Source organism: Leiobunum rupestre, chromosome 9 (genome assembly GCF_980474605.1).
Source record: "Leiobunum rupestre chromosome 9, qqLeiRupe1.1.hap1, whole genome shotgun sequence".
Taxonomy (NCBI): domain Eukaryota; kingdom Metazoa; phylum Arthropoda; class Arachnida; order Opiliones; family Sclerosomatidae; genus Leiobunum; species Leiobunum rupestre.
In genome coordinates this window covers 39847226-39874374 of record NC_143392.1, presented here as the reverse complement: position 1 = coordinate 39874374, position 27149 = coordinate 39847226, and the positions used below count along the sequence as shown (strand labels likewise).

Genomic DNA, 27149 nt, shown 5'->3' with positions numbered 1-27149 from the left:
TTTTCAAGGACGAAATTTGTAGATAAGTTGGAAAAAAATAAAAAAACGGTGGATGTGAATGACCGTGAAGTTTGATAAGGCTTCGAATTTCTAATTTTCGAACGGGGTCTCTGGGTTATCGGTGTTGTTGTTAGTATTGTTCGCTTTTATTTTGACGAAGTTATGGAGAAGAATAAGAGAATTAACTTGGTAAGTCTTATTAAAATTGATGGCCGTTATATGTAATTATGAAGAATAACGATAATTAATTCTCAAAAGGTTTTTAAAATATCTCTTAACTATATTTGGTATTGTATTGGCAGCTCACGATATCACCTAATATTATTTAATGATAACTATAGGCTTATGTAATTTAATTATAACATTCTTAAATTTCAATACGGAAAATCAATACCCTTATATCGCAAAATACGGTCAAAATAATCGTATAGAAGATTGCTGAAGTATTATCGATAAGATACGAAAGAAAGAGGTCAATTCTTTAACAAGCATCACTTGGAAAAATGTTCAGCGTGGATACGTCGTGGCTCGTCGCTCTCCTTGTGGGACTTCTGACGCTCTACGTCGTCAAGTACATTTTGGACGTGAAACGCCTTCCGCCCGGGCCACTACCACTACCAATCATCGGAAGTTTGTTGGGTATCACAGTCGAACCTTTTTTTTTAATTTTCGGAGTAATTAGTTGTTACTGAAACGCACTTGTTTCACAATTTTGCAGTATTTTTAAAGAACAAAGAGCATTTGTATTCGGTGTTTAAGAAATTAGCCAAGAAGTACGATGGTGTCTACACGCTGTGGGTCGGCTCGGCTCCCGTCGTGTTCGTGTCAAAATGGGAACAATGCAAGGAAGGCTTAGTGACCAAAAGAAATGACGTCATATCCAGGCCGTACTTCAATTCACGTATACCGATATATTATAACTTCGCAAGTGTTATTGTAAATTAACTTAATGCGAAATTATTTGTAGTTAAATATTCTCTAGATAACATAGACGCCATCGTATTTCATGGCAACACCAAGCACTGGGAGGTCAGTAGGAAAGTTGGCTACTCGGCCGTTAGAAAATTCTCTGACTCCGAGACACTCGCAAACATCGTGCACCAGAATATTGAGGATATGCTGGACCGGATGTTGGCTATTAAAGGAGCCTTTAACCCGATAGCCATCGTCCAAGAAGTGACATTCGATATCATTGCTCAAACTGCTTTCGGGTATCAAAAGAATTATCTATAACTATAAGTCTGAAAGTTTGTCCTTATATTTATTTATTTATTTGTAAATGTCATGTTCCTAGAAACTCGAGCACGGTTAGCTCTAGAGCTTTGAAATTTTAACTCAATGTTCAGGGCCTGATTGCCAACTAAACGCGCCTAATTCTAAATACCTGACATGGTTATTAATCTAATACAACTTTATTATATCTAATTCAGTTTTATTTTACTCGACTTTGGACTTTCGCCTCTTTGCTGGAGTCTTTGACGGGAAGGGCTTATCTTAGTCGCCCGTAGACTCTACATTGACGGAGGGGTAGAAGGGGTTGAATTTGGGGGCTCTTCAACGGACTCAACATATGTGGAATTAAATCTCGAGAATTGTTAGCTCTAGAGCTTTGAAATCTTAACTCAATGTTCAGGGCCTAATTTCCAACTAAACGCTCCTAAATTTGACATGGTTATTAATCAAATTCAATTTTATTTTACTCGACTCTTTTTTTTCCCTTATCTATTTTTCCGGCTGGTCTTGGCTTTCAATTTTTTTTCTCGACTGCCACCACTTATCTTAGTCGCCCGTAGTTCTACATTGACGGAAAGGTAGAAGGGGTCGAATTTGAGGCTCTTCAACGGACTTCTCGCTCTCGACTATTGGAAATTTCAAAATTAGAGGCCCGGCGATTGGGCAAAACCCGTCACGGGTCATCTTTGGTATATCTTTTATGTAAAAGAGGAAACGGAAGTAAAGCAGTTCCTTTGTAAAGGGACAAGTGAAAAGACTCAAAAATTTAGGTCGCTCCCAAATGGAGAAATAAAATTAAGTTTGGTAAAGGAGTACAAAATAAGTATCTTTAAATGTAATCGTAGTTAGCTTTTCAGTCCTGAAGACGGTTTTGTTATGCCGGGTATTAAAGCTAGTGATATTATAAAGCATCGGCCATAAACCAAATATTAATTTATTCAGAACGAGAAAGCTGAGTGAGTCAGATTTAAGGACATTTAAATGTCAGATGAAACTATTTCACGAAACGATGGGTATTTCACCTGGGGATTTCTCGCCCATTCTTTCACCATTCTTCAAAAACATCGACAACAGCATACGTAAATGCGCTGAAGATATACAAGCTTGCATTCACCGCAAATTTCAAGAGCTGAAAAAGACTTACAGCCACGGTAAGATCCACACGGGAGATCAGTAATTAACATTTTCAGATTAAATAAAGCCACGCAGTGGCCAATGGCAGAAGTCTGGATTTTCGTCTGCTATTATCATATATAAAGCTTCTGCTGAACAGACGATTATCCATAATGTTATTACTTAAACTCAAAAGACTAATTAACCCAATTTATTTTAATTTTTGGACACAGAGGAATCGCGACATTTTGCCGATTCAATTATATCTGCCAAAATTGAGGCGGAAGGTAACGATAACGATAATAAAAAGTACTTGGCTGACGACAACGTGGAAAAGATTCTAAGCGACCTTTTTCTGGGTAAATAGTTCTAACATAATGTGTGTGTGTTTGTTTGTTTCTCTGTCTCGCTGTAGGCGTTCGCACCGTTCCAAGTAGGAGTAACAAACACAAGGAAAACGCATCCAGCCTTTAATCACGCTAACGCAGTGTTGTGTACAAATTTCATTGGACGAGCCTTTACACTAAAGCGTCTAACCAATGAAAAATTTATGCAAGGTAATGCACGAATTTTGACGGGTTTCGATCTCTTTGTTTGGGGTGATGTGTTTGTTGCTCCTAGTTTCCACCTAGCGCATAAAAACTTCGCACCATTGTTCTTAAATTGGTTAAAGGAAGCCAATCACACCGTTTGCGCATGGGCGTTAGCCCAGGTCAACCTAGCACACCAAAATTTTGCGCACCCTGCACTCATGACCCGTACGTAGATGCTTTTGGTCTGCGGTCTGCCTGAGGCTATTAAAGAAAATGTTATCCACTGGATCTAAGTGTTTTTGTGCTGACCAGCTCAACTTCGCATTCTTACTAGCCCCGTACCATCTAATAAATATTTCTAAAAGTTTGTCCCTCTCGCTAAAAGGGGCCGCCCCTTTGCCCTAGAACGGTCCAATTTACCACATTTGTTCATAATAAAGAATGTAAGCGAATCGCACTATTTGTATGTGCTCTCCTCCGCGGGCCATGTCATTCTGTCTTTCCGTAAAATATATTTCTAAAATTTTGTCTGCTTGTCTTGCTATAGGCGTCATTTACCGTTTCGTGGGCCTCCCACCGTTGTTATTAATTTTCCTTACGCTCTTGCAACTCCTGGGAATTGAAGGTCCAAAAGTTGGTGTCCGCTATATCTCCCTCTCCTGACCCATTCTTTAATTTTCAGGAGTTCTAAGTAAATTGTTATTGCTACATTTGATGTCTGATCTTGTGGGTTGAGTTTTTTTGTGTATTTGAGTGTTTTCGGATCAAGTAAACAATATCTATATAGAAGTTATTTTAGCGTCACATAACAACCGACGAAACTAGCTGAGAGCTCGACCGTTAAATAAAAGCAAACTTTAAACGAAAGTGGAAACAGTAATTAATCTAAATAATTTACGATTTAGCCGGGACCGATACGACATCTATAACTCTACAATGGGTATTTTTGGCTTTATCGCAGTTCCCAAAAATTCAAGAAAAAATTAGAAATGAAATTACGGAAAATATTGGTAAACACATTTAAAGAAAACATGGCTTCATTCGATTCGAAACTTAATTCAATAATTACTAAAATTAGGGAAACGAATACCGCAGCAAGAAGACAGACTGAATTGTCCCTACACTTGGGCTTTCATCTCGGAACTTCTACGAATGCGAGCCCCTGTCCCAATGATGATACCACACGCCGCCAGCGAAGACACGGAAGTAGGAGGACGCAAAATCCCAAAGGGGACGACCGTCGTTTTCGACACCAACAGCGTCCACTTCGACCCTTCAATTTGGGATGAACCGGAGAAGCTAAAACCGGAGAGATTCTTAGACGACGATGGTAAATACACCAAATCGAGGCTGCAAGGTTATCTGGTTTTTGGTGAAGGCAAGAGAAACTGCATCGGAGAGAAAATGGCCAGAAACGACATATTTCTAGCAATAGCTAATATCCTCCAGAAAGTTGAAATTGTCCGTCACGGTAAAGAAAATTCTCCTCTACTAGAAGCTGTAAATAATCCTTTTTTTAGCTTACCTAAAAGCTACGAAATTTCATTAATACCAATAATTTGAAATCGTTAATTATTTGATAAATGTATAAAACATATTCTACAATAAAACGTGTTATTATAACGGCGAAATTATTTGAAAAAACTACTATTACACAATAAAATGTTTCCACTCCCTACATGAAAATAGAAAAGTGTCTACCTTCGCGAAAAGATAAATTAGAACCTGATCAAAAAAGTGGAATTTACAGAATTGAATGTAGTTGCAAAATGGCGTATGTTGGTCAAACAAAACGAAAATTGAAATTCAGAGTGAAAGAACACAAAGCCGACGTTTGTCTGAAGAGAAGCCATAAAGCAATCTACGCTCATGTCGAAGAATGTAAAGGTAGCTACGATTTCAACAAGGTAGAACTTCTAGCAGAAATTAAAACTCCAACGGAATTAAATATTCGCGAGTCGTTAGAAATCGAGAAACTAAGGAAACACAATTTAGCGATTAATAGGGAGGAAGGCCCGAGTTCTTTCTTTGTTAAAAATTATTTAGATTGTATATGCTAAGAATCTTGTCTCGTGTTTTTAGTGGCAGCTCGATGGCTCGTGTATAAAAATCATTTTAGCACCTGAAGATGACACGAGCGCGTGTCGAAACATGTCGTGCGTAAAAATAAAAACATTTTATTGTGTAATAGTAGTTTGTTCAAATAATTTCGCCGTTATTATACACAAGCAAAAACGCTTTCTAGATTAATTAGTGTTATTGTAAAGTAAGTTAATTTCGTTGAAATTATCATATTCAGTCTTCTTACTTTCCCAAAATTGTAAGTGCGTTTAAACCTTTCAAAGGTTCCTAAATCTAATAGTTCTCTCGCACCCCAAGTTAATTTCTCAAGTAAAAGACAGGATATCAAATTAGTATCTTAGTAACCTAATTAAAGAAACCCAATGGAATTGGGAGCTATTCCTATGTTTAGCGTTTACATAAAAGATAACTTCTCACGTAAAACATACTTTTCGTATTTACGCGCAGAGTCAACGTCAAGGATAAAAAGCATAAACCTTGAATTTATCTGATCAAAGTTTCACTTAAAAAAGATAGCACTCTTCTTCTTATTTATAGACACGCCCTTCGTTTGTTTGACGGGTTCTTATCGCCCACGCTTTACGTCATCAGATATTACTGATATTTTGTAATAAGAATCCTTCGTATTCTATATGAACTGACGAAACTATATCTTCTTTTTGTGTAACTATTTTAACAACAATTTCAATAGGCGTTTCAATAAATGGCACTCTCTTTTTACCTCTCCTAGGGTCCCCTAGGAGGGATTATACAATAACCATGTCTGTGTGTCTGTCTGTCCTGTGCATTTCCGTTTAAATCTTAATCATTGCGTACGCAGTTTCTCGAAATCTCTGCGTTCGATGTCGAAGGATTGGAAAAACCACCGTGTGACGGTGAGCGTTAGTGGATTAATTTTCAGTTGGGCTTGTTTTTTTTTTCGTTAATGCTCAACGTCGCAACAGCTTTAATTCAGTTTGACTGGATATTGCGTTATTGCAATGTTTATGTGCATGGTGTGAATGTTGAGTTTGTGTGATGACGGTTGTGGGTGTTGGGTGTGTTGGGTGTGTTATGTTTGTGTTCTGTTTGTGTTTGTGTGTGTACGGGCGTTTACTCTTCAACTTCTTCTTATTCACTTTTGGGACGGACCGAGTGTGGAGTGTTATGGCAACCTCTCAACTTCCAATTGCAGGGTTTCCACCAAATGTTCACGGTATTCATCGTAGTGTCTATTTGTGATTTATTGGGAACCCGGGTCTGCTGCGTGCAAGAGATTTACTCTAACCACTGAGCCACCAACGCTTGTTAAGCTACGATGTTTTTCTAAAAAAGTGTTTTAAGCAATTTTAAAGTTATTAACGTCAATTTTTCCTGTACCATTTTTTTGATATGTATAAAATTGTCAAATGTAGAAGTTGATCAATTTGTAGTTAAATACGACCGTCGTCAGGATTCGAACCCGGGGCACAATCTCATGACGCGGACGTTTTACCGATGAGCCATTCACGTCTACATCACTCAAGTTTAAATACCAGTAAAACCGGGATAAAAATAAATGTAATATTTGTTTGGGTGGGAAGATTATAAACACCTTACGTAGATGTTTATTTTGTTTTTGTTTCTGTTACTTTAATGTTTGATATTGCATTGGGTGTAGTATAACGTTACTTCTGCGCTTTTTGAATGTGTGTGACGTTGAGACAAGGCTAACTTTGTTAAAGCTTTGTTATAAATAAAATGTTTCAATGTGTTTAGCATCACATTGTTTTATAACTTGGCCATTAGCTTGAAAATCTTTAAGCCGCAACCTGATACATTTTAGATGTACAGGGAATTGGCATCATTTTACTAGCGCATAGCTCGCGTACGAATATCACTCTTAGTTCTAAGCCGCCTCACACGGTAGCGCTCGAGTATCTCGATTTTTATGACGTATTTTCGACTCCCCCATCGTTTCCCTTTTTTACTTTATTACAAATTCTCATTAATTACTATACAGTTCTGACACACTTTTGGGTCTTATTTTACTTTTTATGTTATCAATGTCATTTTCTTTACTCGTTATTTGTTGTCAGTAGGTTAATTTTTTTCCGGGTACCCTTTTTTTGTAATATAATAAGAATTTGTGTTTCAGACAAAGGAAGGGTCTTATGTTATTTTACTGATCGTGATAACGTTGTTTTTGGTCTATTTTTCCGTATCGTTGGTTTGTTCCTGTTTCTTACTTTTCTTTGTTTTTTAACTCCCCCCCCCCCCCCGCGAAATCGTCGAGTGTTAGAGGAGGTTTTAAAGTGTATGCATAGTGTTCAAAAAATTTATCCGGTTGCATTATAGAAACATCGAGAATTTGAATTTGTTAATGGTAATTTGTTGTACTTTTTGCTATAATTACATTTTCTATTGCTTAGTTTCTAAAATATTTGAAGTAATTTGTGGCTTGATTGCGTTATATTTTTCTTCCGGTTATTTTTGCTTTGAAGCCTGATAGATTAAGTTAGTTTATATTTTTCTATTCGTTATTTTTGCTCTGAAGCCTGATAGATTGGATTATTATTATATATTTTCTATGGGTTATTTTTGCTTTGATGGCTGATCGATTGAGTTATTATTATATATTTGTTTATGGGTAACAATCATAGGTTCAATTTTTAAATTTATGGCCCGCTTTCTTATTTGCCTTTTCTAAAAACAAATTTATCGCCGAATTGTAACAGTTTTGATTAAGCGTAGTTATAGTGTTGTAAGCCGAATAAATCCACTCCGAGGAGAGGTAATATTACGGTCTTGACCGACTTGTTTCTTTCTCCCCTTACGCGCGTGCGCGCGAGTTAGAATGAAATAGTCACGTTTTTATATTAGTTTTATTTGTAATGCTATATTGAAATAGTGTATAGTTGTGTACCTTTTCAAATTTTAACTGTTTTGGTGCAATCGACAAGATGTGTATTATAATTTTCAAGAAAACGAGAACCACCGTTGGTTTTAAACAATCTGACGCCTCGGTCATAAAAGGGATGCCACACATGTCTCGTTCCAAATTGGTGTCAACTAACTAAGGGGCCGGACATTCACCAAAAATATGTACGGGATTTTGAAATCGGGGACTTCACGCTGGATTTCAAGATTTAATCAAGGTTTAATCTACCTGTGATCAAACTTAAAAATAGGGCCAGTCCGGGTGTCATAGATTCAAAATCAATGCTGGGACCCTCGAAATAAATCATTAATAGGGGGTCGAAGGGTCAGTAACTCGCTATTTAAATGAAAAAAGTTTATTTAAAATATGTGTTATATATAACATCTAAATTGTATATTTTGATCTTCTCCATATAATTTATAATTACATATAACGACAATCAACTTAATTGAAATTTACAAAGTATGATTCACAAGGAAGAACGAACAATAATAACAGCAACGCCGATAACCCGGAGGTTCCATTCGAAAATAAGAAATCATCATCCAACTTCACGGTCCTTCCCATCCGCGGTTGCTTACGTCATGTTTTCAATAGTTTTTATTTTTAACAATTTATCTCCAAATTTCGTCATTGAAAAACCAAATTATTAAGAATTGGTCTTCAAGCTTCATTGAAGGTAACTTTCATATTCCGTCAACCGTCATCAGATGACCACTGAGGCGCCCCCTGAGACTTGGCACCTCGAGCGGCCACTCCATTCGCCCTATAGTAAGGCTGGCCCTACGGTCATCTATCTTGCGGTTGGCTACTGTCTTTTTCTTTGAAAGGGAGAGCATAGGAAAGGCAGATGGGCGTGATTTCTCTTCCGGGAATCATGAAGTGAACAGGGTTCTGCCCTCATATTTTCTGTGTATTTGAATAAATACTTGCTATAACCTATTATATAAGTCCTCAAAAAGTAAGAAACAATTGTTTAATTTACTACACAGTAAGATTAACTTATATAATATGGACATTAATTCAATTTATTTATAAAATATAGTTGAGGTATGTTAGGTATAATTTAGACTCTTATTGCGAAAATCGAGAATAAAGAATCATGCAAAAACTATTGCTTAGTTAATCAGGAGTTAGTCAATGTTAGTTTGGGTACTGTACTTATAGCTTATTAGCTAAAAGTCCGCCCGAATCTTGTGGCTTTGGTTGTTATGGGACGCTAAAATTACTTCTCTAAAAGAACAATAACGTTTTTATTATAAATTTTGTTATCATCCGAGAACACTCGAATATATAAAATACACACCCCGCAAACATCAAACGTAACAATTACAATTTACTTTTCTATTTGAACCCCTGAAAATTAGAGAATGGGTCAGGTCTACAACAGCAAACCGAGTGTTTTGCTACTGCGCGAACGGAGACCTGGAAATAGAAGGGATCCAACCTTTGGACCTAGGACCTTCAGTTACCGGCAGTCGAAAGAGCGTGAGCACGGGGAAAACAAATAACAACGGTAGGTGGCTCAAAAAGCGGTATGTGACCCGCGGGCCACAGGTTGAAAGAGCGTACAATATTGCATTACTTTCCTTATTATGAACAAGAGTGGCCAATTATCACGCTACTTTCCTTATTATGAACAAGAGTGGCCAATTATCACGCTACTTTCCTAATTATGAACCAATGTGTCCATTATTCTAATTACTTTACTTAGTGTGAACCAATGTGTCCATTATTCGAATTACTTTACTAAGTATGAACCAATGTGTTCAATATTCGCATTACTTACCTCATTATCAACAAATGTGTCCAATTTGGGCTTTCTAGGGGAAATGGTGCGGACGGGTAATTCCAGGACAGATTTTCACACTTGTTCACCCGACCATCGCCAAATTTCGTGAAAACTTGTATTTAAGGTTATTCTAGCCGTAGAATTCGATTCTGAAATTTTCAGAAAGATTAGTTGAGCGGTTGCTGAGATCGTTGTAGTCACATTTTTGAAAATGACCTTGACCCCTACCATTAACCATTTTTAAGCTCAGCTTCTACTTATTCGAAAGAGGTTTATATATATATATATGAGAAAATACAATAAATCAAGTTTTAAATAGTTGACCTTTGACCCTATAAATAGCTCATTTTTAATTTTCAAAATTTAATTTTTTTCTGCATTCCCTATACGCGCTTTAGTTGCAGTTAAAAATCTGCGAGGGTAATATTTTTTGTTTTCGAGAAAAAAATTATTCTGTATATCCCTCTAGCTTCAAATTTTGGATTTTATCTAGTCCGCTACGTCGTCTCCTTTTACGGAATTTCACAAATAGTTTATGTCAAACGAGATCGTTATCAAACTGTTTTTAAGATGGAAAATGGTTCATTTAGTGGTATACCTGATGAGTGTCATCTAAAACATTTTAGTAAACATAAACCGTGGAAAAGAACTATCGATATCAAGTTATTGTTCTATTTCATGACAGTTAACAATTTCTTCTTTACTTCGATAGTTCTTTTCCGCGTTGCTTGACTAAAAAACTGTAACACTGAACACACAGTTTTTGGCCAGGAATTAACACGCTAACTCGGTCTTTGTATGTTATACAACATTCGAACGAAATGCATTTTAGACCATTGTTTCTTACTGTATCATGTAGAGAACAAGTTGGCAAGCTTGTCAAAATATACCTCTCCTCGGAAGAATTTGTCCTTGGGCGTATTAACTATTGGACAAGGCACTCAACGATATTTCGCCATATTCAAAGCGTCCTCCAGAAAAACCCAATCCCCGTTCTATCCCAATCAGTAGAATATTTTTTTATTATAATTATAATAATATTGCAAATGTTATTGCCTTAAATAAATTCCCAATATCAATAGGACATAAACCAACTTAAGACCCAAAACGTTAATAAATTAACAAAGCAACAAAATGAGAAATAGAAAAAACAAAATTTTATGTAATTAGAAAGCTAACGAAACGAAAGATATGTTATTTTATAGACAAAAACAAACCCATTGTATTATAGGTCTTAAACAATCAAATGTATATGGAAAACAAATGTTAAAGCGAAAACCAACACCATAAGTGAAAGCCCTAATAAAAACTACGTGGGCTCATGACGACAACCCAACGAAGCCGATAAAAATCAATGCAAATAAAAAATGGTAGACATAAATTATCCCTCACATTATCAACACTTTCGATAGACAAAATAAAACAAGAAAAATAACCAATAAAAAAATATATAATAATAACCCAACCGAGTAACAAGTTAATTAAAATACTTAGGAATCAAGAAAATGTCAATCTAAATACCCACAGTATAATAAACCTTGTATTAGCAGAAATATGTAATAACAAATATATAATAATAACAACAAAATCAAACAACAAGGTAATTCAAATACTTAGAAATCCAGAAGATGACAATCTATATACCCACGGTAATGAAAATTTAAATAGAAAAAAACCAAAAACTCCTTACCGTTAACAATTCCCGGCTTACAAAGCACACAAAAAACCCTTGCCTGAATAGTGAAGGCTAACCAACAGCGCATATCTCAAAATAAATAAAACCAACGGAACCATATTAATGAAAATGTATCACACATTTAAAGCCGATTAAACAAATTACGAAGATACGAGTAAGGTAAGCAAAACGAAAAAAGAGCGTTGTATACCAGTTGAAATTGTATTCATAAATGACCCTTAACGCTTCATAAGTACCGATAGACCAAAAACTAACTAACTGGACCACTACGCTAAAACAGGATTTGACCTTTATAATTTCATACTAAAAAATGTAAAAATTTAAAAACTATAAATATACTCTTCCACTTAAGCTGAGTTTCTAATTTTCAGTGAAGCTTAACATGTATCGGTGGTTCTGTCATGCACGAGGGCTCGGGCTCGAAACCCGCCCGATGCAATCGCAAAATTATACTATGACGTATAATATATAAAATTATGACAAAAAACACCTCTTTACCTCTCCGAGGGGACGATTTGGCAGGAAGAACGGGCCAATAATTCTGTCACCTAACAGACCAGCCCACACATTTAAACGAAACTTCACTTGGTGGCGGTGAGGAAATCCCCAGTGTGGATTCTCGTAGTCCCACATATGTTGGTTTTGACGGTTGAAAGGCCCATCTCTTCCGAATGAACATTCGTCGGACATCAGTAGCTGATCTTGAAAATCCTGGTGTGCGTCAGCCATGAGGCAAAACCAATTGCAGAAGTCGAGTCAGCGATGTCTATCACCGTCATGTAGTCCTTGGTGAAGTGTCACTCGATAAGGATGAAAATGGTGTCTTTTGAGTGTTCTCCAAACGTAGTTTAGATCCAACCCTAAGTCAAAGCCGGCAGTCCTGACGCTGGCTCGAGGATAGGCGACGAAGTAGGCAAGTATGGTGTTTTCCATGTCGATGTCCTGGAGACCACGACCACGAAACCTCGGATTGATATTACCCCAGTTGTCGAAGTCGCGGACCACTCTAAGAGCCGTCGTATGACTTGGTCTGCAATTGGGAAATCTTCGTCTAAATAACTGACTTACTAGAGTAGCATTACGACGACCTTCTCCGTAAATTAATTCTAGCATATGAGCGCGCTGATCTCGAGTGTAAAGAGGCATAGTGGACAACAATCGGCCAAGCTGAGATAATGTTTTAACTTTGAAATGTAAACGCTTTAAATACTACTCGGACAATTGATATTTCACGTTAAAAACCACAAAAGAAAAATAAGCGTAATTTTTGGTCTACAAATCTTTGTTTGATGATCTTACTCGTAACCACGTCGAAATGGAAGACGCGGTCTTTGTCTACTTTGTCTAATTAGGTGTTGAACGTAATAATTTTCTTTAACAATAACCTTTTGCAGATCTGATTATTAACTACATAGCTGAAAGTATAAGTTCCCTAAAATAAATGTACATGTGTGTTGTGATTATGTACGATTATTTACGTTAAAGGCTATTGCCTGCTAGTACAACTTGTTTTTCCCCCGACCTCCAAACTCAGTGAAAAATAGGTCTTTTTCAACCGAACCAAAATTATTTTAACACTTTCGACTATGCCCTACACCTTTTCTATTGAAACATTTTGCGTGACACCTACCGGTGAAAAAATAAATTTTCCAAAACGGCACAAAATCGTTAAATTTTTCTGAAATTTAGTAACCAAAGCCTAGCCGGGAGTAGTGGCTCACTCCTGTAATCCCAGGCGTCCGGGAGGCAGAGTTTGTGGAAGGCCGTGTGAGGACGACTACCAATCCCCCAACGGGTGGTCGGGATACTTCCGCCACGGGTGTCCCCACCCCTGTCTCCACGTATCCCCCCGTTGGCGTGGCCGTTACACATATCTCACCCTGATTAATCAGTTATTGTGTGCTGGTGTCTAAGGCCTCGGGTCGACACCGATGTTTGTGTATCTCAAAAAAAAAAGTAACCAAAGCCTTCCATACCTAACAAATAAACCCTAAAAATTTCAGAACCCTAGCATAAATACAGTTTGAGAAAAATGGCCTGATCGAGCAAATTGAGACACCCTGTATATTGTTGGGTTATCGATGAAAGTTAAATCTAGAACGTTCTATAGACTGTTCTGAATAAAAATAAACATTTATAATTTTGCATAATTCTGGTTGCCATTTTTTTTTCTAATCACTCACCCACAACATTACAGTTCTGGCAATCCCGAATCAAATAAATTTTCGATATAACGGCGACGGGAAATTATTCTCGTAAATTTATCACGTGGCCTTAGGGAATATTCTTTTAACAAAATTTCGATAAACTATCGTTTAATTAAAATCGGCCCGATTCCGTTAAAATTACAAACCAAAAAGCGAACGGTCGTTAAAATACCCTCTGTAGATATTTCTTTCATTAAAATTTGCTTTGTGTTATATTTAACTGATAAACTTGTTCTGTAAAAAGGGTTTAATTCAATTGTGCATTGTTATAGTACGTCTAACTCACTGTTGTAACTACTTAACTTATGTTATTCTGAATAAATTAAAATTGGTCGTTTCGTCTCAATTATTTTAATTATAATTAAAATTTTATACCGGGCGGGATAGAACTGGGATAACATTTTTAAAAAGAACTCTAAATTGCGGAGATGTCTTTACGGGTTATCTTGAGAAATTAATACCACTAAGGACAATTCTTCCGAGGAGAGGTATATTTTGGCTTGCCAACTTGTTTCTAATTCCAAGAGACTGCGAACGCGGCGATTTCAAGAAACTGCGTACGCAGTGATTACCCTTTGCCCCGAAAATGCGTTCGCAGACCGACAGACCGACATTTAGACAGACTGACAGACACGGTGATTGTAAAACCATTCCTGGGGGACATAGAGTAAAAAGGATTAAAACAATTTATCTGCTTCTGAACATATTTTGTTTAAATGTAGTTCTTCATAGTGGTTGCAAATCGTTTTGATTGCGGACGCCGATAAACTAGTCGTTAGTTGAAGAATAATTCTTTCTTTTTTAGAATTTACATTTCTAATTCCGGAATGTTTACTAAAATGTTTTAGATGACACTCATCAGGTATACCACTAAATGAACAATTTTCCATCTTAAAAACAGTTTGAGAACGATCTCGTTTGACATAAACTATTTGTGAAGTTCCGTAAAAGGAGACGACGTAGCGGACGGCATTTTAAGAAAAACACGGACTAGATAAAATCCAAAATTCGAAGTGCGACACTTTTTAAAAACATAATAATAACTATTTAAATTTGTAAAGTTGAATTTAATTTAAAATGATTAGGGGAAGATAAAGTTAAAAATCATATCGTTGTCTAGGGGATGAATTTGGATTACAAGACTTACAAAAATTTGTACTCATAAAAAAAATTGTGCAAATTAAATTAAAATTAAGCCTTAAGGGGATTCAGAAAATCAATTGAAGCGATCATAAACAGTTATAAGGAATTAATTGAAGAGTATATATCGTGACCGGCACCAACCAAAACACACACGATTACCAACAATTAAAAAAAAATTACTTATAAAACATTGATAAAATAAAATTTGCCTTTAACTTTTCGCTCGAATCAAAAATTACGGGGAGTTGAAATTAAAGGGGAAATATTTTTGCCAGTTCGGTTCATTTGATCCCGGACAAGGACCCCCAAAATGCGACACTTTTTAAAAACATAATAATAACTATTTAAATTTGTAAAGTTGAATTTAATATAAAATGGTTAGGGGAAGATAAAGTTAAAAATCATATCGTTGTCTAGGGGATGAATTTGGAATATAATTAATTAATAAGTGTCAGCATTAAAAGAGAAACAAATAGACGGAACTGACAATGGTAAATCATTTATTGGGCACTACTATAACCTTAACAGCAATACAATATTATTAAATCAAACAATACGTAAGCTAACTTACAACTAAAAATTAAACAAAACAATTAAAGCTACGCGGAGAGTATATAATATTTAAAGCGTTTGACTGGTTCCCCATTTTAAAAATAAATTGTCTTACGGTACCACATTCACACAGATCCAACGCTGGCTTCGGCTTTACGATGTTTGGGCAGGACGGTGAGGACAACGGCAGCTACGGCACAGCGGCTGGTCAGTTGACCTAGTAGCGCGTATTGTTTTGTGACCCGCGACTGGATATTTCTCAGCTCGCGAAAAACTTCACCACGAAGGTGCACCACTATGAGCTTGATATTCTAAAGCGTTAGCATCTCTGGTTTCAGGCACTGTTCTTTTTTTGAACAAAGGGGAGCTACCCCTTTTTATAGGCTCGACAGAAGCGTCCCGTAAGTTTTTGGAAAACCCAAAAGACGTCAGGGCCAAACCCGGGATGTTTCGGAAGATGCGCGTCGCAAATTTCCGAAAGTGATTTCCGGTGTTTTTGGGGAACCAGCGCTTAGGGAAAAACCAGCCATTGAATTTTCTTTTTCCCGACACGTTCGTTTTTATACAAAGGAATATATATAGAAAATTAAGCCTAACACTGATGTATAACGATTTACCAAAATTTAAAATATTTAAAGGGGATTATTAAATTTATGAATTAATTAATTATTTGTTACAAACTCCCCCACGCGAAAATTCGAGCGTCCTCGCGAGACAAGTACGAGAACAAAAAAAAATATATATATATATATATATATATATAATATAGGTTCCATTGCCAAAAAAAAATATTGGAATAAATTCGTCAGGATTAATGGTTAATAACAGTTGAAAATTGAATATTACGAAACGAAACAGTTTTATGTACAAGAGGATCCTCAATTTTAAAAGATTATACAAGTTACACATTGGCCAAATAAAAACTTTAAAACACAAATCGACGTCGATAGACAACAAAAATAAGTCGTTTAGCACAACGAATTTCGAAACAAATTTGACATCAAAAGTAAATTACAAAATGGTTTTCACAATAATAGTTAACTAGAAGCACTATGGGGGTTGATAACCCGCTTAGTGATCAGATCCCGAGGTCGTAACCGTCTGCGTATTGGTTGTTCACCGATGTCTGGCGCATGGTCATCGTCTAAAGGGACAGAGGAATTTTTGTCGCTATTCGCGACAGTATCTACTGGCGTATTGAGGTGAGACTCACGGTCATGATACAACTTCAATTGATCAACGTGATAAGTACCCTTAAGGGGGCGTTTGTTGGTAAGCCTACCTAAAACATAAGTGTGTTGAGGGAATTTTGTTAAAATGAAATATGGCCCATCCCATCTATCAGCAAGCTTAGCTGCAAACCGTTCACCCGCGTTTGACTGAAAATAAGTTTTGCGGTAAACTAATTGACCGATCTCAAATTGGACGTCGTGGTGTTTTTGGCCATAATACTTCGCTTGTCTAGCTTGGGCCTCAAAAAGATTTTCCTGCGCGACCTCTAATGCCTCGGCTATTTTGGTTTTTACTGAACCAGCGTGTCGGTTGAGATTACTCTCACTGAGATTTACTTCAGGTTCAGCGGCAGGTGTTATGTCAAAGGGGGTTCGAAGTTCACGGACAAAATTAAGGAAGGCTGGCGTGAAACCAGTACCTTCGTGGGGTGCAGTGCGCATGGCCATAGCTAGCTGTTGAACTCCCACGTCCCAATCTTGGTGATCAGTGGTGTAAATAGCTAAGGAAGTTGATACAGTGCGGTTGTACCGCTCAGTTTGATTGCTTTGGGGCCTATAAAAGGAAGTATGGCGCTGGTGTACACCCATTCTATTGCAGACGGATTTCATAATGTTACTCACAAACTGACGTCCGTTATCGCTTACAATAGTACGAGGCACTCCAAACCGAGTGAACACCTCGTCAACTAATTTCGACACAATAGTTTTAGTTGTCGCGCGCCTAATCGGGAAAATTTCAACCCATTTGGTCATATAATCGACCACGACTAGTAATTGAGTTATGCCTCTCTTGCTTGTGGGATACGGGCCCAAGGTCTATGCCTACTACCTGCCAAGGGTCAGAAGGAGAAGCGGATTTCATATACCCGGAGGGCAAGCGCTGGGGATTTTTATTTTTCTGACACAACTCGCAAGATTTAACATATTTCGTGACACTATTTGTCATACTTTCCCAGGTGTAACGGGACTGGAGACGGCGCAAAGTTTTAAGCATGCCTAAATGTCCGGAAATGGGTAAATCGTGATTAAGGCGCAAAACGGTGGGAACAAGTGACGGAGGAATCCATATACGGAAGGACTGGTCACCATTCGAGTGACGAGACACGTCACGATAGACAATGCCATTTAACAACATACATTTGGGCGCAGATTCTAGAACAAGTGGTTTAAGAGAAGGGTCTTTAGGGGTTTCTTTATCTAACAAATACTTCCTTATTGGGCTAATACGTTCATCAGCATTTTGGGCGGCGATAATCGCGTCGCTGTCAAAAACAATACTACTGTCTAAGCACAAAGCAGAAATAGGGGTAGAGGGGTTAGCTTCGGATTCTGACTCTTCCTCGACCAGCGAGTCGGGGTCATCGTCCGAAGGAATACGAGAAAGCGCGTCCGCCACCTCGTTTTGCTTACCCGGAATATGCTTAATTACAAAGTCGTAGGACTGTAGTCGAAGGCGCCACCGCGCGAGCTTCCCTGTAGGATCGCGTGCATTGCGGAGCCATTGTAAGGAACTATGATCGCAGAACAGTTGGAATGGGGCCCCTTCTAAATAGGGTCTAAATTGTTCTACAGCCCAAATTATGCCTAGACATTCCCGTTCGGTAGTTGAGTAGTGCCTTTCGGTTTCCGATAAGGAATGGCTAGCGTATCTAACAACTACCTTTTTCCCATTAATAACTTGCTGTAAAACAGCTCCCAGTCCCGTTAAAGAGGCGTCCGTCATAACTTCAAACGGAACGGACCAATCAGGAGGGGAGACTATAGGCGCGGAAATTAAAGCTAGTTTCAGGGCGTCGAAGGCGCTTTGCTGCTCGATAGCCCACAACCAAGGGGCGTCCTTACGTAACAAAGAATTAAGCGGTGCAGCGACGTCCGAGAACCCTTGAATAAAACGACGGTAGTATGACGCTAACCCCAAAAAACCACGCAACTGTTTGAGAGTTCGGGGCGCAGGGTAGTCGCATATAGCGGAAATTTTGGAAGGGTTGACCTTGACTCCCTCCTCTGAAACTATGTGGCCCAAAATACGGGCTTCCTTTTGGCAGAATTTGGTTTTACTGGCTTTGATAGTTAGCCCGGCGTTTTTCAATATGGCAAATACCTTGGACAAAGTAGCGAGATGTTGCGCAAAAGTCGAAGAAATTATGATTATATCATCTAAATATGCACTGACGCCTTCACTACTGAGGGGTGCAAATAGACGGTCCACCATCCTTTGAAAGGATGACGGAGCTCCCGTCAACCCAAACATTAGTACCTTGGGACGGAAAAGTCCACGGTGACAGACAAAGGCCGCCTTATCTCGACTACCTTCGTCCAACGGCATTTGCCAATAGCCGGATTTCATATCTATTGTGGTGATGAATTTCGGGGACTTTAAAGAATCTAAAATAGCTTCTATTCTGGGTAGTGGGTATTTGTCTTTTCTGGTCACGTCATTACGTTTACGATAATCTAAACAAAGCCTGGGCGAACCATCGTTCTTTTTAACTAAAATACAGGGGGAACACCAGGGGGAATTACTTGGTTCAATAATATCAGTAGCTAACATATCGTCAAGAATTTCGTCTATTATAGCATTTTTTCTAGGATTATACCTATAGGGGGCGCACGACACTGGCAGAGAGTCACCAGTATCGATATAGTGAGAAGCTACATTAGTAATACCAGGGGACTTTGCGAATAAACCTTTATTATCAGTAACCAGGTTTTCTAGTAGTAGGCGCTGTTCGGGACACACCTGAGCGATAGAGAGGGCGCGCTTTAAGTCTTCCTCGTCGACTTCGGAATTGTGTAACGCGAGAGCGAGGGACGGGTCGTCGGTACTCGAATAGTTCCGGAGAAAAAGACGTTCTTCGGTTACCGAGTCGGGCCAAGTATAACACATGGTTCCGTAATCTACGCGCATACCCGTGGCTTGAACAAAATCCATCCCGAGAATGCAGGGGAAAATTAAATTTTTCACAAATAAGACATTATTTTTCACCTCCTTGCCAGGAAGAGAAAATTGAGCGACCCCACTTCCGGTTGTACTGAATCTAGTTCTATTGGCTAATTTTATACCTATACGTAATCTACCTTTATTATTTTTAAGCGCGGGAATTAAATTTTTGAAACGGTCATCCACTAACGTATGGGTGGAGCCATTGTCTACTAAAGCTACACATGATTTGTTATTAATTTTAATTTTAAGTTTAGCGAGGACCGGAAGTTTCCTAATATTATTACTCGTCCTGGCAATGGGGACTGCGCTCGCGTTAAAAGAGGATTTTAGTGGCGGGTAGCGGGGGGCGCTCGAGTCGAAACGGCCCCCGTCGACAAGTTTCCCTGGTTCTGACCTTGAATTGGTGGATTCGGACGGAGTCCGTTATTAAGAGTGGGGCAATCTGGGCGAATGTGACCGGCAACCCCGCATCTATGGCAGACAACACTGCCTCTATTATTAGGCCTAAGCTGTTGCGACTGGGTTTGTTGGGAACCCGATGCGTTGTTGGAATTAAAACTACCGTTAAAGGGCCTATTTTCACTTCCACACCCAGGTCTTACGCCATTACTCTGAAAATTATTGCGGTGATTGAAATTTCGGTTGGGAAGAATTATGACGGGGAGGCGGGTTTGTTTTCGCGGGGCAGTGATTTTGATAGTGCCCGTGCTCGCCGCAGTGAAGGCATATAACACCTTGACCAGTTTCGGAATTCGCGGGAGGCTTACTACGGGTCGTTTCTGGTGCGGAGGAGCAGTCATTTCCGCGGCGCGGGCTACTCGCTTGTTCGATTAGGGTTGCCGCCGTAACTAGCTCGCGCACTGAATTAAACTGCGAAGTGGCGAGAGCCTTTCGTAGGTCCTGACATAAATTTCGACGAATAAGTCTGATTTGGGCCGAAAGTGGGAGCGCCTCTGTCAACTTACGCATTAGCGCCTGCATAGCTTCTACATAATTCGCGGCTTTTTCGCTCGCGCCTTGCATTCTATTGTCTATGCGTTCTAGAATTACGTCATCGCTAACGCTGGATTGAAATTCGCCCGATAGAGCCGCTGCGAAGTCGTCGAAGGACGCGAAAGCGGGCTGGGCGGAAAACCATTCAAAAGCGCTACCTGTGAGCATGGTTGGCAGCCAATGTTTTAAAAATACATTTTCGGGACAATCCCGGGACAAGCGAATCTGTCTAGCTTTTAACAAAAATTCTTTGGTATTTCCCTCCGTTAGGGCCCCAGAAAAAGTAGGGGGTGACACGGCGGGAACCCAACTGCTAGGTAGGCCATGCGGCTGCTGCTGCTGGGGTGGCTGCGGGGGGTTAGAATTTTGGGCTTGAAGGAGCTGATTGAGCTGCTGGGTAAGAAGTTGCACCTGCGCTTGAAGAGCGCGGATAGTGGCCTCGTCCCCTCCCCCCACTTGAGCCGCCTGATTATTGTCAGCCGGCATTGTCGCACTAGGAATATCTTTCGCTTCGTTACGCTTATTACGACGATCTAACCTGGCACTAGCTTGTAAGGTCTTGTGTAAAGAAAAACAGTTTACGCAACTATAAAAACTACCTAATTGTGGATTACAAGACTTACAAAAATTTGTACTCATAAAAAAAAATTGTGCAAATTAAATTAAAATTAAGCCTTAAGGGGATTCAGAAAATCAATTGAAGCGATCATAAACAGTTATAAGGAATTAATTGAAGAGTATATATCGTGACCGGCACCAACCAAAACACACACGATTACCAACAATTAAAAAAAAATTACTTATAAAACATTGATAAAATAAAATTTGCCTTTAACTTTTCGCTCGAATCAAAAATTACGGGGAGTTGAAATTAAAGGGGAAATATTTTTGCCAGTTCGGTTCATTTGATCCCGGACAAGGACCCCCAAAATGCGACACTTTTTAAAAACATAATAATAACTATTTAAATTTGTAAAGTTGAATTTAATATAAAATGATTAGGGGAAGATAAAGTTAAAAATCATATCGTTGTCTAGGGGATGAATTTGGAATATAATTAATTAATAAGTGTCAGCATTAAAAGAGAAACAAATAGACGGAACTGGCAATGGTAAATCATTTATTGGGCACTACTATAACCTTAACAGCAATACAATATTATTAAATCTAACAATACGTAAGCTAACTTACAACTAAAAATTAAACAAAACAATTAAAGCTACGCGGAGAGTATATAATATTTAAAGCGTTTGGCTGGTTCCCCATTTTAAAAATAAATTGTCTTACGGTACCACATTCACACAGATCCAACGCTGGCTTCGGCTTTACGATGTTTGGGCCGGACGGTGAGGACAACGGCAGCTACGGCACAGCGGCTGGTCAGTTGACCTAGTAGCGCGTATTGTTTTGTGACCCGCGACTGGATATTTCTCAGCTCGCGAAAAACTTCACCACGAAGGTGCACCACTATGAGCTTGATATTCTAAAGCGTTAGCATCTCTGGTTTCAGGCACTGTTCTTTTTTTGAACAAAGGGGAGCTACCCCTTTTTATAGGCTCGACAGAAGCGTCCCGTAAGTTCTTGGAAAACCCAAAAGACGTCAGGACCAAACCCGGGATGTTTCGGAAGATGCGCGTCGCAAATTTCCGAAAGGGATTTCCGGTGTTTTTGGGGAACCAGCGCTTAGGGAAAAACCAGCCATTGAATTTTCTTTTTCCCGACACGTTCGTTTTTATACAAAGGAATATATATATAAAATTAAGCCTAACACTGATGTATAACGATTTACCAAAATTTAAAATATTTAAAGGGGATTATTAAATTTATGAATTAATTAATTATTTGTTACACAAGCTAGAGGGAAAATGGTTAATGGTAGGTATCAAGGTCATTTTAAAATATGTGACTACACCGTATCTCAGCAACCGCCCAACCAATCTTTCTGAACATAATCGACTTCTACGGCCAAAAGAACCTTCAATACAAGTTTTCTAGAATTTTGGCGATGGTCGGGTGGACAAGTGGGAAAATCTGTCCTGGAATGACCCGGACGTCAGACAGGCAGAAAGAAACACGTTTAGAAACATATATTAAACTGAAATAATATTGAGAAAAGGATATTTATCAAAATTATCTAGACTTTTAATTTGTTTCTTTTTTAATCTATAGTTTTACTAGGATTTTTTAATCTGTATGGTTTATAACTTAGCGTTTTTCAGATGGATTTCTTTTCACGGGGATTTTTTTTTTTAGATTTTCTAAAGTCATTGAGCCACCCCTACGATGGACATACTTCCGTAAATTCTTCAGATCGAGTAGTGTCTTCTTTATCGTAGTTATTCTAAATATACAATTCATAAATAGGAAACCAAGATGTTTCCTTAGTCGGGCTATGAGAAATAAACTTCGAATTTCGGTCATCAATTTTAGAACTGTTTTGGCAAGAGATTCCCAATTCTATATATTTGAAAATGTTCTCGTTCAAATAGCGCAATAGCCCAATTGGCTCCATTAAGTTAGCCCCCCCAAGAAAGCAATTTTCAAATTAGCTAGTGCACCTAATTGCACCCATCGTGCACCGTAGTGCACCACCAAAAATATATTATGCACCATCGGGGAAAGGCGGGAAATACAAAAAACAAAGGGGGGGGCTAATTTAACGACAGGCCCCCCCATATTCGATTTTGATAATAATAACGTGCCTAATCTATTGCACCAATGGTGCACTATCGTGCACCACCAAAATATTTTATTGCACCGACATTCAAAGGCGTGAAATTTTAAAAAACATAAAATTACCGTAATATCTAATATTCGATATTGATAAAAACAAAAAGTCTAATCGAATGCACCAATGGTGCACCAACATGCACCAGCCAAAATTTTATCGCACCGTCAAAAAAGGTGGGAAATTTTAAAAATCTTATATTATTAATGTGGGGGCTAAGTTAACGACAGCCCCCCCCACTTTTAATTTTAATAATAAAAACGCGCCTAATCGATTGCACTATCAATGCACTACCGTGCACCGCAGATATTTCTCATTGCACCATAACCCTTTCGGAGATATCATTGGTTTTGCCCTTTCTCATATCTTAGGTCTTACATAGGCATTGATTTAACGAATTATCCATGTAGTACGTAATTTTAAAGAAACAATTATGTTAGTTAGAAAGGCCGCTAAGAGTTTTAATTGGAATTTCCCCTTTAATGACTTATAACATACGTGTTTTCAAAAATTATTTCCAATTGTAACCATTATTTATATTTAATGCTTTTTCTAACTAACCTAAGTTTTTCTCAAAGGAGTACTATGGAGACTCAACTGTAAATAGGTTTCTACATTTTATCTCCTTTGTTGCAAATATTGTGTTCGGTTAAAAATGAGTGTAAAACTGTAATAGTGTTAAAAACCTATGAAGAACGTTTAATAAGTATATCATTATACAAAACGATTATTACGTGTTTTTTATAATCGAAATAAAGACTTTCGCGTATTTTATGAAGCTACAATACGAAAATAGGTTGGTAATAAAGTAAATAAATGTGAGGTTTTAGATAACATTTAGATATATTGTTTACCGATCTCATGGGAAAAAAATACGGTTGCGTTTTGGATCCTTATTTAAATACTGTAATAAAGTATATTGGCACACACTGTATTTTTATCTGTGGTGTCAATTTTTCCCTTTTGCAAGTCGTCGTAGAGTTCAAACTTGTCAATTGAGCGATAACCGTAGCGGGTATAGTGACCAACTGTAGTTACATCTTGAACGTTTTTGCCTCTAAATGACATAACGGCCCTCAAACGAAACATCGTTTCGTCTCCAACCTTTATGGTTTTCGGTACATCGCTCAATTTTACATTTATACTGGTTTCACAGTCCAGCTTTGATGCGAAGTCGGTTGGCTCTACAAATATGTGCATTTGGGATGGCGTTTTTATAATCGTTCTGAGACCCTCTTTACAGCTTTAGTCCCATTCGACCGAAATCCCATTCGACCGAAGGCGGTTTTTGAGGTGTCCCATTCGACCGAATTCCGCCGAAACGTGCGGTTTTTATGTGTCCCATTCGACCGAACGCTGCTATATAAATTGGCTTTTGCTATGTTTTCAATTTAGTTACTGAAGTCGTTTGCAATGGAGCGGATAGCTAATAAAGGAGGGTATTTATACATCAATAATAATTATTTATTCCGTCTTAATAAACCAACTCTAACCTAACCTAACCTAACCTAACCTAAACATGGATCTTCGATAGTACATACCTTATAAATAAAATACCAAATCACCCCGCCAATTGGGCTACATTTTAAAATTCTTTCGGTCGAATGGGATTTCGGTCGAATGGGAATAAACGCTCTTTACAACCCTCGCAGATTACGCTATATCTTTTCTCGAAATGTTCATTTAATTTTTTTTCTAATTGTCCAATAGATTTTTATGGGCAATCCAGAGTGGTAACTGATCGAAATATTTTGGTTGATTTACGAGAACAAAGAGAATTTCCGCACGTATTTTCTTCGTAACTGCAAAATTCTTGAATATCGGTTTTTTTATTAATTCGGTTATTGAATATTCGCAACGGATTTGTTTAACTTTAAGAGGGTAAACATCTAGTTCCCCGCAGATGGATCGCAAAATTTCAGCCCTCTTTCTGTAAAGGCCGGCAGTGACTCCTTTCGACATCATATTCTTAATAAAGGCAAATAAATTCTATTCACTTTCATCCATTATGCTTTTGATATCTTCATACTCGCAATAACTTATACAGAGAGACTGTGAAAACGCGTCAAAAGCGCACGTGTTGGTTATTGAATACCTGATTTTCCCAATTTCATATTAGCATTTTTTAGAAATCCTATGACCTTAACAGTGTGACTTTTAGAGAAATCGATTCTTGCCATTTCTGGCAAAGTGTTAAGATACGACGTTCTTCGCCTTCGGGTCGGAGGATTTCCCAGGTTTCGCCAATTTTCAACAGCGCTTCTTTCTTCGCCTCTTGTTCGCTCGTCCGTGGGAGTTCTTTGGCATAAACGACAAATTCGGTATCCTTTCGTTTCGTTCTCTTCGTCTATTGATAACGAACATTCCGGGATGAGGTGAACGTTAATATATAATGTTTTATAAAATTTTATTACAAAGAGAACGTATTTAAAGGCTAAAAGAAAATACATTGCAATTTTTGCAGCGATATTTATTGTCAGCAAAATTTCCAATATCAAACTCAAAAAAGTGGGTATCTCGGTATCTGAAATTTAAGTAAAAAAACTTCAAAATTAAAGTTTAATTTTATAGTTGATCAAGCTGAGAAGCCCGGCCGGAGTAAATTGGGGTTTAGAAAACGGAAACAACAAGCACTATACTTTAAATATGCAAATAAAATTATTTCAATATGCACTAAACTTTAAATGTGCAAATTAAATTATTCTTAAGTAGTAAAAATGAATTTTTTAAAATTACAAACGTTTAATAGCGCCAAATATCATATCTTGTAATATTAACATATATTTATTTTCTTTGATTGATGTAATTATAATAAAGCTTTTTGCACAAAATATTTTTAGTTTATCTTTTCGCATGGGTTTTCTTAATTAATTCCCACAGTTTTAAGTGACACAGATAGAGGGAGGGGGGTGGGTGCTGAGAAAATAGAACGAACGCAAGCGAAAATATATATATATATATATATATATATATATATATATATATAAACTCTGATGTATGTATATATATATATATATATATATATATATATATATATATTTATATAAATATAAATTTGGTATTAACCGATAATCTTACCATTTCGACTTGGACTTTGTTGAGGTTCCGTGTGTATCATATCACAGTCTATTTTCTTTTAAAATATATTCGATATAAATAGAGTAAGAATTTTAATATCAAACACATACATCACAAAATACACATTTATTTTCGGGAAAAGCATCAGATGGTGAGGACGAACTGCTGCTACACCTAATAACAACCGGATGGGTCCTTGAGGGTAGTGATTTTTGGGAAGACGTACTACTACTGATTTCAGGTGATTTCTTTGAAGGTAAAGTAGCAAGTGCAGCGTGAGTCGGTGAATTAAGCGACTTCATTGAAGAGGAAGTGCTACTGCCACTATTCATGATTGTACAGGCCGGGGAAGGAGGCGATTTTCTCTTAGAAATACTAATATCGCTTTCTAATAAATTAAAAAAAATAATCAAATTTGTGTTATTGAGGTATAATTAATGGCAAAGCTTACCAATGTTCATATCTTCACGTGATATCCGTAGAAGATTCATACCACCGTCCAAAACCTGTATGTGAGTTTTTAAAAAGGAATCCACTCTTATTGGCAAATTTTCGTGGGCAAACATTCTATTTTCCAAATCGTTGAAACTACTTTCAACAGGAGTAAAAAAATGGCCTCATAACGCTGCTTATAAATAACGCAAACCAATACCTTTCACGCGTATTTTTCTTTATTTAAAAAACCTTTTGTAAGATACCGATCGACCAAAAGCTATCGAAACGCAACTACAATAGAGACTTGGCACTCCGTAGCTTTGGCTATGGCCACCATTGTGGTCATATTTTTCTCCCCACGATAAAAACTATTGAAAAAAAACTGTGACGTACCACTGCCAAGTCCCTATTGCGCAACGCTTCTAACATGTAGGAAAAATAAAAATGTCGACTCCGCCACTATTGGCAAAAGTGCAGATATAGGCGATG

General features: G+C 37.8%; 2 protein-coding genes across 2 annotated transcripts; one reads left to right on the top strand and one right to left on the bottom strand.

Annotated features, from left to right (window-relative positions):
• The first annotated feature begins 480 nt into the window (after positions 1-480).
• On the top strand, positions 481-5114 carry LOC149927444 (steroid 17-alpha-hydroxylase/17,20 lyase-like). The gene is made up of 7 exons (XM_090159183.1): positions 481-639; positions 719-901; positions 968-1211; positions 2176-2384; positions 2580-2705; positions 3785-3889; positions 3958-5114. The coding sequence occupies exons 1-7, from the start codon at positions 504-506 to the stop codon at positions 4440-4442; spliced, it is 1488 nt and encodes a 495-aa protein (XP_090015309.1). The 5' UTR covers positions 481-503; the 3' UTR covers positions 4443-5114.
• A 10261-nt stretch (positions 5115-15375) lies between these two features.
• Positions 15376-17070, bottom strand: LOC149927443 (uncharacterized). Its single transcript, XM_090157857.1, has 2 exons — positions 16533-17070; positions 15376-15467 (listed from the first exon to the last, which is right to left on the bottom strand). Exons 1-2 carry the CDS (start codon positions 17068-17070, stop codon positions 15376-15378), a joined length of 630 nt encoding a protein of 209 aa, XP_090013983.1.
• Positions 17071-27149: the final 10079 nt, after the last annotated feature.

Coding starts and splice junctions, on each gene's coding strand:
- LOC149927444 (XM_090159183.1), top strand. CDS start 504: ATGTTCAGCGTGGATACGTCGTGGCTCGTCGCTCTCCTTGTGGGACTT. Junction 1,212..2,175: donor ATTGCTCAAACTGCTTTCGG/GTATCAAAAGAA, acceptor TAATTTATTCAG/AACGAGAAAGCTGAGTGAGT. Junction 2,706..3,784: donor TCTAAGCGACCTTTTTCTGG/GTAAATAGTTCT, acceptor TTTACGATTTAG/CCGGGACCGATACGACATCT.
- LOC149927443 (XM_090157857.1), bottom strand. CDS start 17,070: ATGGGTGTACACCAGCGCCATACTTCCTTTTATAGGCCCCAAAGCAAT. Junction 15,468..16,532: donor TCAACACACTTATGTTTTAG/GTAGGCTTACCA, acceptor ACGCGCTACTAG/GTCAACTGACCAGCCGCTGT.